This window comes from Centruroides sculpturatus, unplaced genomic scaffold (assembly GCF_000671375.1).
Source record: "Centruroides sculpturatus isolate CEXI.00-Female unplaced genomic scaffold, Cexi_2.0 scaffold141, whole genome shotgun sequence".
Lineage (NCBI taxonomy): Eukaryota > Metazoa > Arthropoda > Arachnida > Scorpiones > Buthidae > Centruroides > Centruroides sculpturatus.
Genome location: NW_019384430.1, coordinates 390,072 through 408,080, shown reverse-complemented (window position 1 = coordinate 408,080; position 18,009 = coordinate 390,072). Strand labels below are relative to the sequence as shown.

Here is an 18,009-nt window from a genome sequence, read left to right as displayed (position 1 = left end):
AACTTCAAACTTTAAAATAGTTTTATATATATATTTATGAATTTTTATTGTTTGATAAAGTTCGTTAATTTTTTTTTTTAATATTTAGAAGTTTAAATTCAAAAAATGCTACTATATAAATAGTTTATATGATCCAAAAAAACACAAATAATATATTCATTTGGAATAATAATGAAATTTTTGAACTTCTCTTTATCAAGTTTAAAACAAGTTGATATATAAACAGTTATTACAACTACAAGAAAATTATCAGGTTACAAATGAATTATTCATTGAATATCATCATTGTAGTACAGTAATACCTGAACTTGGAGTTATGCGATTGTCAAATTGCGTCAATTTGTTTTTTTTGTTTGAGTGCGATGCAACTCTTGATTACTCACTCCCCCCACACTATTGTTCAGCTTACATGTTCGGACGTGTCGTGCGGAATCGACACATAGCTACAATTTATTTTGTTATTTATTTCTGTGTTTGTTATATCTACAGAGACTTGAGAGACTCTATATGGTGATTTCTTGTAACCGTGAATGAATCAAAAGACGAGATATTATTAACGAGAACATTTATTAGCTTACATGCATCCGACTTGGATTTTACACAAATTGCGAAATTATACCCCGACTTATGCAGTTATCACTCGGTCTCACCTATCGCGTAAGTTTCGGGTATTAGTGTACTGTATCATATGCTATTAATAATTATTCATATATCAATGAATAGACAAATTAACTTGGGTAACCAAAAGTTGTAAGTAATTTTTTTGGTCATAATTTGACTATCTTTGACTTTCAGGGTTTACAAATACCATAACAGAATGAATATTTCAACAGAATACAATTTTATTATATTATTATAAGCTCTAAGCTGAAAATGTGTTAATTATGACTGAAAACATTTCCTAAAATAACCTTTTTTTTTTTTTTGTCTGAATGAAACCTCCTATTGGAATATTGTTATGATGCCAGTGTTTTGTGAATTCTTATGCCATTTTCCATCTTATGTTTCCATCTTACAAGCATGATCATGGAAGCAAGACTGGAATTGGTAGGTCATGCCTCCTACTCTGACTCATAGAATTTTAGAAGGTCTGAATCATCTCTAAATCTTCGTCACTACCAAGTGAATTATAAGGTGATCTTTAAACAGAAGTTATTATTATTGCCTCAATTACTTTCAAGTACATGTTGACTCAGTGGTTCCGTTTGTTGTTACGGTAAAATATTCGAAAACACTAGATTTAATCTTAAGTCTTCATTGCCATTTCATATGGGTCTTTTGACAATAAAAGTTTAGAATTAGCTAACACAGAATGTATTCAAATATGAATATCTGAAAAAAAAAAATTGTCAGTAATTAGTGAGATGCAAAGATAGATCACGAAGTAGAGAAATCATCATTAAGTCTTGCATTACAGCTGGCTCCTATAATGCAAGATAGGAGGTTAATGCTCCTGTTAGGAACCTAATAATTACATTCCTACTTTAATTGACTTATAATTTTGAGAACAAATTAACATAGATTATTCTTCAGATATTTTTTTTTAACAGAGAGAGATTTTGTAAGTGGTTAATTACAATAAGTTTTGTAGTAAAGTGTTGGCTAAATTTTTCAGTATTTAATGAAATTAATCAGAAACTTTTCTGTTTAATAATAGTATATAGGTGGTTGAAATGAGTTAGCAGGGGTAATATAATATATGGGTATAAGTCAAATTTGTGATGTACTTATAACAAACTTGACTTTATATTCATATATTACTCCTGTTACCTCATTTCAACCACCAGATATATATATATAATGCTGCTATTTCTGCTCTTATAAGAAGAGCAGATTTATATCCTTCACAATTCCTTAATAATAATAGTGTTTTTAATAATATAAACTTTAATATAAGAAATATCAAAAAGAATTTATTCTTAAGCAAATACACCTACAACTCCGTAAATGATCGGGCTATATTTTGGATATATAATTATAGATTAGAAATGAATTTGACACTAGAGTGACGCGCCATCTCTTATTAAAATTAATAATTATAAGATTTTATTAATTAATTTATTATAGATTAAACTTAAGTTATCGGGTTTTCGATTGATGCGTATATTTATACAATTTATTCTTAATTTTCAAAAGCAAAATTGAAAAGGTGGCAAGAATTTTTGAAACCTTTTTTTCTATTAAAAAAAAAAAAGGACTGTAAGAAAAAATGTGAATATGAATGAAATGCTAGAGTTAAGAAGATAGACTATAAAAATGGAAATGTCTTTTGTATTTGGACTCTCGGTGTTTGAACTAAACTCAAACTGTGTGTGGTAGTGCATAATAAATTAATGTGTGTATTAATATTAGAAATTAGTAAATAACAAAAATTTGAGGATATAAAAAAAAATAGTTATTCAATTTTTAATATTTTTTAAGAGATTTCTTGAGCTCTGATTATCATTATTCGGTTATTGGCATTATATTGAATAGATGCATTTTCAATGTTCTGAAAGAGATTAGTCGTATTTTTCTGCTTGTGCAGATGTCTTACATATTAATAAAACTAAAAGTAATGAAAAGATACTTTTAATAGTAAATAAGATTAATAAATTTGATGCAGACTTTTATATTATATAGTATATATGTCAAAATATATTATTGATTCATTGAATTTGTATTTGTTAGTGATTATTAGTCAAAAGAACAAACTATAAATTACTTTGAAAAATTCCAACAATGATGCATCTTATTTATGAGTCAGTGTAATTTTTTGTTTTAACATATCAAAAATAAGTAAACCATAAAATTTGCAAACTTAACAAAAAATTTAATTGCAGTAGAGCAGTGTTTTTCAACCTTTTTGAATACGCGACCCCTTTACAAGTTAAAAATTTTTGGCGACCCCCCAGGTCCATATTAAAAGTATGTCAATGATTTTAAAAATTACGTATTTAATTTTCTTTCTGTTGAGACCTAAATATCAATCGAAAAACCAATTGTACTCTGCAAATAAGTCGCAAGAGCCCTGCAAATAGTAACTTTGCCACGGGGGCGCTGGAAGCGAATGCGCCAACAAGTACAGACGTGATTGTATTGTCTTTGCGCTTTGCTCCGCAAGACCATAAAATGGATAAATTTCTCAAAAGATCGCAGCCCTCCACGTCTGGTACAAGTGGCAGTGACGGAAGTGAATCAAAACCGAAAAAAAACAGACATTACTNTACAGTAGAGCATCGATTATCCGACCCCCGATTAACCATCACATCGGTTAACCGACCGTTCTAGTCGGCAAATTTCAAATGTCCGCTAGTGATGTGGCATTACAATATTTGGCTATGTCTTGGCTACTTTAATATTATTTTTGTTAAATTTTTGCTAGTTTTAGCTGGCATCAACGGCTCGACCATTGAAGGGAGGCCAGTATTTAAATGAGACTTAATTTTCTAATTATGAGTGGTGGTTTGTTTCGTGAGCAATAAAATAATTTTTAACGATACAATAGCGACGATTATTATTTTTTAAAAAATTTGTTAGGCTAAACATCGATGAAAATTCAACGCAAAGTTGGTTAATAGTGATATATTAATAAACTAATTACATGGGATATACTAATATCCTAATATACTATACTAATAATGTATTTTTTTCCTTCTTTTCGGTTATCTGATTTTTTTCAGTTATCCAACCAACCTGAGTCCCCAATTGAGTCGGATAATCAATGCTCTACTGTATTCCTATTCTCATTTATTATTTTATAATAATCATGATGAGTATCAGATTAATAATTTTTAAGAAATTAGAATTATTTTTCTAATGTTTCAAAATAAATATCTTAATTGTAAAAAGAGCAAATATTTGTTTTTTAATCTATTCAATTTGAGAAATGATTTTTCAAAAATATCAATTTATTCTAAAATTTAGAAAATTTGCTTCTGTTCTTTATAGACCTAAAATAACTTTAGTATGAAAATGTTCAAATGAAAAATTTGTTATAATTAAAATATTTACGTTCATAACATTGGTAAAAGTGATGTTTTTTTTCTTTAAAAATAAAAGTAGATCCTGTTTTTTTTTTTTTTTTTTTTTTTTTTTGTTATTGAGCAAAGTTCTTCATAAATGAAAGTGTTCTGTCTCTGATCATAGTACAAAGCAACTACACGACCACTAAATGTGATTTTTTGCAAATATGTAAGACTTGCCAATGCCAATGTTATGACGAAGCCGAAATTTTGAGGTTACATCTATAGGCTAAAATATTTGAGATCAAAATTCTCCATGTAAAGTCTATGTCTTAATTGCTGGTTGTAAGCTGGTCATGTGTTACATGTCAATTGAGTGTCAGATTGCCAGAAATTTACTTTAAAACTGACATTTAATATGCATGGCCTGTGGCCGCACTTGTGTGTGTTTTAAACATTCGTTGGGATTTTTTGTTGGTTATGATGTAGGACATGCATATCCTCTCCAGAATCTGCATGTTTTCAACTGCTTTAGACAAAATGTTAGAAGCATGTCATCATATTTGTGTTTTTTGTGTGAAACTGGAACAGAAAAATCCATGCTGCTCAACTCAGTTTTGTTTTCCTAGAAAATACTTAGTTTCATTTCAAAAAAATTTTTTTTTAATTGTTTTGTTTTCACTGAAATTGTCCTGTTGCTGCTGTTTGTTTCAACAATTTAAGACTATGACATTCTTTTGCTTGTGACTTTTTTCAAATTCTGTCTCTGTATCAGACTGTATACACATAAACATTTCAAATTTTTGCTTCATTCACATTGGAATTTATGTATTACCAAATATTTTGAATCATGGAGTTTCTCAAATTATGTCTAAGATATTCCTTAGTTTTATTTGTGCTAGCTTGTCACATTGTATTATTTACTGTTTTCATTCCATGTAATCAATCATCTCTAATGCATTTTATTGCCTCAATCAACAAAGACATTACAGAGATTAAATTAACAAAGAGTTTTGTTAAATTTGTTCATTGAAAATCAAATTATCCTACTTTCTTATATTCTGAGCTAATTACAGTGATCAACGATTTAACTTGATATTAGATAGCTTTCAAATATTGATGCATTATACTGTTTGAACAAAAAAATCATAACTGTCTTGTCATCAGAACCTACGCAAGTCTTGAAAAATGATTTATCCTACAACACAATAAGACCCTTTAACTTTCTTAGTATTTTTGGCTTATTTAAGTTGTAAAGTCCTTTTTTAATCACATCCTTTTTCTTTTACTGCTTTTCCAGGTCAGTGGATTTGTTGAACAAGTCTAATAGCACAACATCACATTGAAATAAAATGATTACTTGAAGTGAAACTTGATATATTTTGTTATGTAAATTAACATCCAAATAGTTTATGCCAGTAGTCGCTGACCTTTCTCATGGATCACTAAACTCACAATTTTGAATCTTGTAGACCACTATCAATAATTTTTTTTATACAGAGAAATTTTTTACAAACATCTCTAGAATAATGATCATAAAAGTTCTATTTTACTTTATTAATACGAAATTCACTTGTTTAATTATAAATTAGTGTGAAGTTTGTTGCTGCTTGTTTGAAATATGTTTATGGATTCTTGGCTTTTTTCCAAGAAGGACAACAATTGCACTTGCAACATTATTTATTGTTGATTATTTTTTATTTATTGATAAGTCATTTTGTGTTTGGTTTTAGATTCAAATAAGGAACCCACAATGAGGGAGAAAAAGCAGCTATGCATTTTGCATTTTTTTCATAATATTTTATGTAACGTTGTGTTGATCAATGTCCAAATTTCTCTATGAATCACCAAAATTTTCATGGGCCATTGGTGGTCCATGAACCACCAGTTGGTGACTGCTGAATTATGCAAATCTTCTGATTAAAATTCTGTATGCTTTTGAAGTTATAAAATCCTTTTTGAATTATCCTCTATAAAATAAATTTATAGTGAAACAATAACAATCCACGAAAAAATTTTTTACGAGTGTTATGTCACTAGTAAATTCCACAAGTACTTTCGACTTCCACCGAGGTCTGCTTCAGGTGGTGACAGGCCAGTCACCACCTGAAGCAGACCTCGGTGGAGGTCGAAAGTACTTGTGGAATTTACTAGTGACATAACACTCGTAAAAAGTTTTTTCGTGGATTGTTATTATTCAACGCAGTGTTAAGTGGTTGGAAGTCGTTTATCTTATAGTGAAACGTCTGATATAAGGAATGCCGAAGAAAAGTTATTTTGAAAGAACGTGTTTGTTTACATGAAAGTATATAAACCCAGCATGAATGAGGTGAGAAATTGTCACCAGCTATGAGGTGGGTAGGAGATACCCGAAACTTCGATGCAGAATTTTTTATACTATAATTGTGTAAAAAGTATTTTTTCACTTGGAATAATAAAAATAATATCTATTCAACAAGATGAGTAAATAAAATATTATGTTTAAGATTGAAAATCATTTTTTTTAAATTGAAATAACAGTGTCTATATTTTTTGAAAACCACAAGTTTTGGTAGTTTAACATTTTTTCGTATAAAATTCTAACAAAATTACAACTTCTTTGGTTAATCAACATAACTATAGTATCTTTCAAGTATAAAAATAGAAAAAAAACTAAAAGTTCTTATGAGATCAATGTGCACAGCACCAACATTACACCTACAAATCAACACAATCTCCACACACAAAAATCACATGCTTCATACATATTGGCTTCTCACACTTCGAACAGCAATGTTTTGTTTTCCTATCTGTTTTTTAGTGCACTCACTATACCTGACATATTTATTAGCCATTTTTTTTTTTGGAAACAGGTAATGAAGGTTTTCCCAGTTGATCAGTAATCACTTTTCGAGTTTCCCTTGGAAGATGTGTTTTTTTTGTCTAATGCAAAGACTATCATTTGAGAAATCTAGAAATAAATCTAAAAATACTATAAATAACTATAACTCATAATCTTACTGTCAACTCAAAAATGTAACACCGACTATTAGGTCGTGTGTGACGTACCCCAGTCACCTTTGCTCATGTGTATCTCCCGCTGACGCAGGCGCAACACTAAACTGAACACTGCACCTCGTCTCCTACTCACTTATCTCCAGCTACTGTGACTACGGGATTTCCATGACAAAAATAACATTAAATAATCTGCGTTTAAAATCTTCTCGGGTATGACATACCCCGCCTCACTCACGCCGGGTTAAATAGATTATGCTGTATTATAAATTTTTGTGTAAATTAAGGATTATAATTATTTTTACATGTTCTATTGTTGCAAAATTCTGCAAGTGTAAAAAGACTGCTTCAGTTAAATATATGTGACTGTAAGGGTTTTTTTTTTTCCTTCTAAATAACATTTTTCCATTAAAAGTTCACAAAATTTGGCATTGTGTTGATAAAGAAATAAATCAACAGCTGCAATGCAAGGTTTTATATGATATACATTTACATTAAAGCCAGATGATCTGCCAAATCATTGAACTAATAAGGTTAAGTTAATAATTTAGTCTTATTATAGACAAATAATTCAGCAGGTCGTCTGGCTTTAATCAAAGATATTTGTTTTACTAAATGTATTGGCTGCCTGAAGCAAAGCAATGTTAATTACCTGGCTATGCAATTGTTTGGTTTCATTAAAGCTAAAATACAAAAATCTATGCCTGAAGCAAAGTTTAAAACTGAGATCTATTGATGTGTGTAATATCCTCTACAAGCCAAATCCGACATGCTTGTGAGTTTTCTCCTATTGTTGAAAAAAATCCAGTTACAACTGATCAAATATCTAACCAGATTTTTTGAATAACTGGAGAAACATCACAAACATGTCGAATTCAGCTTGTAGAGGATATTACACATTAATATTGAAGTTCTCCATAGAGAAATTTGAAATCTAGTGAGTAAAGAATGCATTGACAAATTCTAATATTAGATTGGCATTTTGATGTCATTTAAAATTACAAATATTAATTAATTTAAATTGTAATAATAAAATTAGCCTTTTTATTCAATAGTAACTTTATAAACATTAATTTTATGCAACTTTTTGACATTAGGCAATGAAATGTTTTCAAAAATTTATTTAATGCTATATTTCCTTGATTATAAGATGCACAATTTAACTCATTTTTACTATCTGAAGTATCGATTCATCATAGAATCGGTTGCATATTACATTTGCAGTGCTAAATATAATCATCATGAGAGTACCACACAGTTTTATGCATCAATAATTGATGTTTTTGATTATACTCTGCCCTTAATTGTCATATTGGTTCAAATGGTAATAAGTATTTAAACTAAGTTTTATTATATAAAACACCATCAAGACACTGTTATAATGTAGCAATAATTCTTGTAATTCAATATATGAACCTGGAGTTATGCTTTATTCTAAAACAAACATTTTATGAGTTTTGTATTCAAGAACATTCAGTTTTGTTTAAGTAAACATCTCTAAAATTGTTTGGTTTGGTAAATAATTTCATGTTAATTAACCATAATACAGTAAATCTTATTCAAAATGACACTATAATATTTACATTGTGATATATCAAAATGTTAGGTTTAAGTACAGGTTCAAGATGGATTATTTTGCATACAGTCGACCCCCCCCCTATAATTACGGTCCCTATAATTACGATTCCTATAAAACTACGAAAAAATATACGTATTTTGGAAATGTTGAGTCGGATTAGTGTAGAATCGATTAATTTTATGGAAGAAAACCTTTCAATCAGCCATAGTCCGTAAACTTGACATGTGTCGGGCTGTGATTGGAACGACTTGTAAGAAATCGGATTCCTAATAAATTGGAACGTATCTATATCTTATAGGGGGGTCGACTGTACTTACCATGAACCTTATTTGGTATATTTTATCAAATTTTTAAACGTGTATCACAAACCTAAATGTTTTGTCTACATATTATATATTGGCTGAATCAATATTAACAACTTTTTTGTAACAAAAAATCTTATATCAGAAAAACACACAAAATGCATACTTAATAATTTTTAAGACCTGTCTTTCAAGTGATCAGTCTTGTGCTAAAATTGGTCTAATGAGAATCACGTTTTCATGTGTTTTTTTTTAATATAAGATTATCTGTAATTGTTACAGTAAATAAAATATTTTTAAGTTTATTCTGTAATGTTATAACCCTTGAAGAAAGGTGTTAATGAATTCATTTTATTTATTAATAGTTTTATTTATAGTACTGAAGTTACAGAAGTGTTGTTCAGAAATTTTATCGTTCATATCTGAGTACTAAAGCTTTAAATAAAACCAGATTTGGACATTTAAATAGATCATATTGCATAAAATTGTTCTGTAATGGCTTGAGAAATTAAGTCTTAAGTGATTGTATGATAAAATAGAAATTTTTTTTTTGAAGTTAAGTAGCTTAATTTTAAAGAATTTAAATTGATGAAATCTTTAATGTAGTAACAAATTACACATGAATACAAAAAATTCTATGTAATTTGTTACTTCATTAAAGCATTTTATTAATGAATTAATTTTACAATACTATGAAATAATTACATAGCTTGTTTAAAAAAAATATGTTTGTTGACACTGTTTTACATAGACATTATTCATTGTCTGTCCAAATTTAAAATACTGTACATATGAAACAGTTTTTTGAAAAAAATTATTGCAACAATCTCTATCATTCATAAACATCATTTTTTCCCTACTGACAAAATTTAAACTTCTCAGATTTATTGTTGTGATTGTTAATTAATCTAAATAGTAATATTTTATGAAAATTTTATTATTCTTAATGTATTTTATTATATTTGAATCGATTAACTAATTTATAAATAGTTTCAGGTCCGGGCATGCCACCTTCGATGCCACCGCCTACATCCCACGTAAATCCCGCACCACACGTAAACCCTGCATTTTTTACACCACATTCTCATCAGGGAGTACCACAAGGTCCACCACCCACTTCTCAACCAGGTGATATGTACAATCGTCCACCTGGTAGCCAGTATCCCGATTACAGAAGTCTACCGCCAGACAGGTAGATATATTTTAAAATTAAAATTATTGTTACTTAATTTTATTATTTTGAAATTAAATACAGTGGGTGATCGGTTAACGAACAGTTCGGATAACGAACAGTTCGGATAACGAACACTTTCGCAAAAGATTTTTTATGATCGGACAATGAACACTTTACTGAACAAACATAAAAAGAAGCAACAGAAAATAACGAATATTGATTGATTTTTCCCTTGTCTTCAGGTAACAGTTTGAAATCTTTCGAAGTGTGGGAGACGTCAACATTGATGCTCAACCCTATACTGATCAGATAGTATTAATATTCCTCCGAATTTTGAAACTCTCCCTTGTAATTCCAGCTTTTTGTTTACCATTCTGACAAATAATTTTTTTATAGTATTCATAAGACTGTCAGACAGGCACTTGTCAAGTTTTGCATCAGAGTTTATTTACGAAAGGTGAAAATTTAACTGTCCCATCAGATATGCATTAACATTTTAATACCAAATTTCATTCAGGCCTTGCATTTAAATAACTTTGTGGACCAGTTGATTTCTGTTCTCTGAATTTTTGTAAGTGCTTTTCTGAACTTTTTATTTAAAAAAGGAAGTGATAATATTATGGAGCCTAAAAAAAAGAAGTGTCAAGAACTATGCTCACTGTAGAAACCAAGAGATAATACCCAAGGTAGAAAGTGGGCACAAGATATCTGACGTTGCTAGGTGTATAGCTTAAACAGGTCTACAGTAGGCACAATCTTACCTATGAAAGATATATCACGAAGTTTGAAGCTGCTAATGGAGTAATGAAAATCACATCTGAGAAATAAAGAGCATTTTAGAGCTCATAATGAAACCTGACGACAGAAGAACTCCAGGGATGTCAGAACAATCATCATCCAAGTGGCATCCAAACCAGAATAAGGTTAACGGGGTTGGGATCTCTACAATTACAATACTATTAATTACTTCCAAAAAGTCCTGAAGAAAAGAGAAAAGCAATTGACATTGGACAGATTCTTTAACCCTCACAAATGGAAAAAACATGATTAATAAAAATGCAAGACTGCATGTATATGTATTTTTACTATTACATATAAATAAACATAGTAAGAAAGTGTATATTTTTAATTTTTTGGAGTCTCCGGAATGAATTAATCAAATTCCCATAAAAACCTATGGTAAATCAATAATCGGTTAATGAACAATTCAGATAATGAACAAAGTCTTGGAACGGATTATGTTCGTTAACCGATCACCCACTGTATATGTTAATTTTTAAATTAAAAATTATTGTCGTCACTAAATGAAGAATCTAAAAAATTTTATTTTGGAAAGAAAAGTTAGTTTTATACAAACATCTCCAACCTGATATATAATATAGCTACAACCAACAGACTGCCGAAAACCTATCGGGCTAGTTTTATGCTAATTATTAAATAAATTACGTAATCAATTTGGTACTAGAGGTAAGCGTTAGGCGCCATCTCTTATTAATATTAATAATTATAAATAATTTTAATTAATTTAAATAATTTGGAACCGCTGGGAGAAAAAATCGGCCCGGAGCGGGACTCGAACCCACAACTCCTGCTTACCGTGCAGATGCGTTGCCAGTTACGCTACCCGGACCTCCAATCCGATCTCTTCCAGCGTATATAATCTAACTACTTAACCATCGACAGTTATTACAACGCCGGCTGGGGACACATTCAGTGCCCACGTCCTACTTCCCATAAGGCTCTCAACTGGCCATCGCAAGCCCCGGCAAGGCGTAATATATATACAAACAGCGGTTTTTTCTCCCAGCGGTTCCAAATTATTTAAATTAATTAAAATTATTTATAATTATTAATATTAATAAGAGATGGCGCCTAACGCTTACCTCTAGTACCAAATTGATTACGTAATTTATTTAATAATTAGCATAAAACTAGCCCGATAGGTTTTCGGCAGTCTGTTGGTTGTAGCTAAAGTTAGTTTTATTTATAAGAACGTGTGGTATACACATGTGGAAGGTATAAAAACAATTAAAAAGCCCTTGTCGAAATATTAACGAACTGTTTTTTTTTACATAAAAAATAAAATTGTTTAACAATAAATTTGACTTGAGTATGGAGAAATAACATGTTAAAATTTCAATTTTTTGAGGCAGTGAGGATGGAGGGTACCTCAAATAGTGAAAAACTCTGATAACACAGACTGTTTGGTAAATTGAATAAACTGAATTTGAATATATTAATGTGTACAATGCAGGAATATACCTGAATTTTCTGAGTGTAGGTCACCCATATCTTTGATGGCTTGTGTAGATGGTAGCATAGGTAGGTAGGGTAATTGCCCAAGATCACTAGCAATACTTTGTGCATGGAACTTCATATTAGTCCAGCAGCTCTTTTTATGTCACATTCAAACCAGTGATATACATAACAATGTTTAATAAAAGAAAAAAATGCTGAACAAGTACATTATGTGATGATAAACTTTGTAATTGATTCAAATTTGTGTTTTTGTGAGATTCGGGAGCATATTTACCCACTGTAGAAGGACATTAAAAAATATGTTGATTAATTAAATTAGCAGATTAATATTTAAGTGATTTTCAAAATAGGAAATCTAATAAAACATCTTTAATTATAAAAATATGATAAGATTTAAGAATAAATTACTGGCAAGTGAGACACAGAAAAATTTATGTTTTTAGATAAATTAATCGTTGAAGAATAGACAACTCATTATTATCCTAATTTTCTTAAAATTCAATACAGTCAGACCTCAGGTTTTGAATGCCTCTGATTATGAACAATTTAGTTTATGAACAAAATTTTGATTGCAATATTTGTCCCTGTTACTGAACAAGCTACTTGGCAAGAGCCGTTCACATATGTTCAACTCCATACACTTCTTGTATTAAAGAAAGCCCGATCAGTCAACGATAGGACTACTGTTCAGAAGTTAGTGGTGCCAAGATTGACTCATGTTATTAGACATTGTGACACAAACCATTGATGGCATAGTTATTCAAATTATATTTCAATGTACATGCAAGTAAGATACTACTACTGATTTTCGGTACGTGTCACAATTGAATTTAAATCAAATTAATTAATAAAATCCGCATTAATTGGCATTCACGTAATATAAATGACATCTATGAATTTGTGTTTAAACGTGCTTAACTCAAATGAAATAACTAACAAAAATATTGGATTGTTCGGAAAGTAAGTTAATTTTTTCCGTGGAAAAAAAAACAATATTTTTATAATAGATATTTTATTGAATTATATATCAACCATTTTGGTCAAATACCTCTTGTCATCATTTCTGGTAGTAGCATGATTTCAATTCATAAAAGTTTTTATCATTGCTTACAAAAAACTGATCCAAGTGATTTTTGACATTGTCATTTCAAGTAAATGTCTTAAAGTTAAAAAAATTTGTATAGACTGGAACAAGTAATAATCTTGAGTGTGCTCGATCTGGCAAATATAGTCGGTGTGATAGCATGTCCCATCTAAGTTATAACAGTTTCTCACGAGTTACCAAACTTGTGTGAAATTTGACATTATCGTGGTAAAACACTACACCTGTTTTGTTGATCAATTTTTGCCGCCTCTTCTGTTTGATGATATTACTCAATTTGTTTACTCGATGGCAGTACACTTTTGAATCAATTGTTAAACTGTCTGGTAAAAGCTCCAAAAAAAAATTTCCTTAAAATCCCACCAAAGAGAGCATCTTTCTTTAAGAACATGTAGAACCCATATATCAAGCTTTGAAATGAAACCAATTTGTTTCAAGTAATCATAAACGGTTCAATTCGACAAATTTAATCTCTTAGTGATTTCACGTGTTGTTATTCAGCAGTTTGCTTCAGTCAGTATCTTTATTTTGTTTTCATTGGCTTCAACTGGCCATCCAGAACGTGGTGCATCTTCAATATTGAAATTGCCAGAACGAAATTTTGGAACTGTCGTTCTGTCGATACATCTCCATACACATCACACAATTTTTTTCTCGCTTGAACAGCATTCTTACCTTTTCGGTAATAGAAGAGCAAGATATGCCAAAAATGCTGCTTTCGATCTTCCATATTTGATGAGACACAAAAAATAAACAATTGCATGAAATCAAACAAAATTTTTTACAAATAAGCCTTAAAATGCTAGCTGTCAAAATATACAGTGATGATACGGTTTAGAGTGAAAATGGTGGAAAAAATATGACTAATCCGTCTAGTGGTAAAAAAAAACGAACTTACTTTCTAAACACCTAATAAAAAGTTGCCTTTTACTCACTTTCAGTGAACCTTCATATTGATATCACTTTTTTGAAGATTTTTACTGTTTGTATGCATGATTAACCTGTCCTGCATTGTTTCTGAAGATTTTTGTATTTACCTGTATGGGCAACCCCGAATATTTTCNCACCTAATAAAAAGTTGCCTTTTACTCACTTTCAGTGAACCTTCATATTGATATCACTTTTTTGAAGATTTTTACTGTTTGTATGCATGATTAACCTGTCCTGCATTGTTTCTGAAGATTTTTGTATTTACCTGTATGGGCAACCCCGAATATTTTCGTGTGTGCATCAGAATGTTTTTGATACTAGATGTCGCTATGCATCATAATTTTATATTAAAACAAACTTTTGAAATATAATTTTTTTTTTTTTTATATTTTTCAATATATTTATTTTGTTTGTGCAAAATAAAAAAAATAATTTTTAACGATACAGTAGCCACAATTATTATTATTATAAAAAAATTTTCATTAGGCTTAACATTGACAAAAATACAACATGGCGTCACAGACAACAGAGAAGAATTTCAACATTGGATAGGTTAAAGCAAATGTAGATCTGTTATTGCAATCATATAAAAAACAATTTGTTTTAATTTATGTAGAGTAAAGACATTTTGAAAATTTTAGAGTTTTTTTTTAGTACTGCATATTGTTTGGCCAAGATTCATAAAACTACTTTATTTAATTGTTTTCCTCTGTTTATAGAAAAAAATTTCTTCCACAGCTTCTCAGATAATATGAAAATTGACTAAACAGGACTCTTTTTGTACTTGTGGCCCAAAAGTAGATATGTAGTGAGGGAGGGAATGTTGAAGGATGATACCTCTTTCTTTGAGATATATAAACAAGAGCTGAACACAATTGTCTATACAGGCATACCTCGACTTACGTCGTTTCGAGTTACGTCGTTCCCGATTATACGTCGCTTGTTAAAAAAGTATATGGAAAAATAAAAATCAAGTTTAAGTCATTTTATTCGACTTTACGTCTGTCCGCCACAAATATTGAAGTCGTAATATCACTAGATAAACGTTTAAAGCACATAAAATCATATTAAAATATATACAAGTATGTACTGTATTTACAGTACACGCATTCGTAAATTTAGATTACTTTTTTTGTACTATATTAAAAACTAAAATTTATTTGTTTGTAAGCTTAAAATAGATTTTTATTAACCATATATTATTTAAAATGCTTTCCTAGTGATAAGTAGATTCGGAGACAGGTAAATTCGACTTACGTCGTTTTCCTGGAACCAATTACCGACGTAAGGCGAGGTATACCTGTATATATGTATATAATATGGTATTATATCTTTGTTTATTTACTGTTTTATACAGGATGTTTTGAAACTCATGGGTAAAAATTTAAGGGGTGATAGAAAACATCTAAACAAGAAATTTTTACCATACAATGCATGGGCAGAGAGCAAGCGGTGAATCGCTAGACGGCAATGTAATGGAAAGCATAAAGCACAAGTTTTCTTACACATCGTCATTTCTACTGAGGATTTCAGAAGGCATGGTGACATACAGTAATCAGGAAAAGGTGGACATCGCTCTTTTGAGCAGTTTCTGTAATTTTGCCACATATGTTGTCAATAAAATTATTTAGTACCTCCTCTATTCATTTGGTGTTTCATTCTTTCGTGTGACAGTAATGGATACCTCCTAGCAGTTCATCGCTTGCTCTCCGCCCATGCATTGTATGGTGAAAATTTCTTGTTTAGATGTTTCTATCACCCCTTAAATTTTTGCTCATGAGTTTCAAAACACCCTGTGTATATATATATATATAAATTTATGAATTGTTATTTTATTTATATATATATAAATGGATGTGTGTGTCCCTATATTTCACTTTTCTGCAAAAACTACACATCGCAAATGAATGCTGTTTGTATGTGGTGGTAGCCCCAAGTCTCCATTCATGCACTATGGTGGTTGCGTCTCGATAGCTATAAGGGTGCAGGAGATATGAGGCTGAAAGTGGTTTTCTATTTCGAATGTTATGTTCGAATTTAATTCGAACAAAATTCAAATTCGAATTGGTTCGATTATAGAATGATTGTAAACGTTCCAGAAAATTTATCAAATTGAAAATAGTTCATTTGACTGGACATAAAAGTTCTCTAATTAGTCTGGAAACGGGGGACCTAATTCTTGCATTCTGTGAAAACGGGTAAGATTGGCTATAATGTAATTATCTTAATCTTCACTATCGTTACTTTTTGCCCAGCGAAGCGTGTCCTTGCGGCTAGATTCTAGATTACTTAGAAAAACAGTCTTTTATATATATAAAAAAAAAACAAACTATATTACATACAAATAAAAACCCAGCAAAGCAGGTCCTTGCAGCTAGTATATATATAAAATAACAACTCATAAACCAATTTAATTGATTAATGATAAACAAATAATTGTTAATGTAGTCCAATAATTCAGCAGATAATTTGGCATTACTTACTGTCTACACACTACATGGAAAATACATACAGACAAGTACATACAATAACTGGCTTATAACTATACACCTGCCTTTGGCCTGTCCTACATTATCAGCTAAGTCTGAAGTAACAGTAAATTTAAGTTTATCTAGATATGTATGGTTTGTCTAAGTATTTTCAGATAATGTCTGAAATAATTGTGATTTTATATTATACCTGAAATGTTATCAGGCAAACCTAAGTCTACTGAATATATTGAATAATGAAATTTAAGTGAAATATATGGAATTATTACTGTCATCTTTTTCTATGTTATATTTATGAGTTTATTAAAATCTTTGTATGGTTACAATATTTTCATGCATATAACCTGTAGATTATTGGTATTTAAAAGGCAATTTGGAAAAGAATTTGGGTTATCTAATAAGATTGGTTATATGCTAATTTTAAATTGCAATTGTGAATTTGTGTGTATGGGCATAGGTTGCTCTTTGCAATAATAAAAGTATCTTGTTCTAGCAGTTTCCAGCAGAGTGTATATATATATATGGTATTTTATATGTTAAACATATGAAAAAATGACAATTTAATATAAGTATTAAAAGCTTGTATGATAATACATCAATGCAAGTATTGAATTATTTATTTTTAACTAAGTTTGATATACATTTATTTTTATTATAGGCATGAGCCTCCAGCACCTTCAATTAGTGAAGCAGAATTTGAGGAAATAATGAATCGAAATAGAACTGTGTCAAGTAGTGCTATTGCAAGAGCTGTTGCAGATGCTAGTGCAGGTAAAATCATCTTTCAGATTTCAGGTTTAAATTATACAAAAATTTAAATCAAATACAAACTAATAAACTATTCAGATTATAAGTTACTTCCATATTTGATTAATAAGGTATTTTAATAATTAGATGAATTGATATCAGTAGTTATATTATTGTCTTTTCTTAGTTTCAGTAATTTTATTAATGTTGAAATTATTGGAAAAGAACAGTTTAGAGCCACGATTCCCACCAGGGTATATGCTTGATGGTATAAGGGTACACAAGAAAATTATAATAATAATAATTGTGGAGGTACTATAAGAATATTTGGATTTTCCATTGTGGCCTTTGGTGATATGATGCTTAATTTTAAATAAAAATATAATTATATGTCCTTTCTTCAATGCTTTTTAACGTTTTAAAAAAACCTTACATGTACAGTTGACCCCCTATAACACAGGTTCCTATAGTTCATATTCCAATATCACG

The 18,009-nt window shown here is 29.9% G+C and overlaps 1 protein-coding gene across 8 annotated transcripts in view; it reads left to right on the top strand.

The window, feature by feature from the left end:
• The window catches only part of LOC111619713 (cleavage and polyadenylation specificity factor subunit 6-like), a 63,765-nt gene that overhangs the window by 40,467 nt on the left and 5,289 nt on the right, over positions 1 to 18,009 (top strand). For 5 of the 8 annotated variants that reach the window (XM_023361491.1, XM_023361489.1, XM_023361488.1 and 2 more), the window contains 2 exons: positions 9,810 to 10,011; positions 17,432 to 17,544. In XM_023361491.1, the coding sequence (XP_023217259.1) occupies positions 9,810 to 10,011; positions 17,432 to 17,544 (315 nt within the window). The remainder of the gene's footprint in view (positions 1 to 9,809; positions 10,012 to 17,431; positions 17,545 to 18,009) is intronic. The other 3 variants (XM_023361492.1, XM_023361490.1, XM_023361494.1) reach the window with 1 other exon arrangement.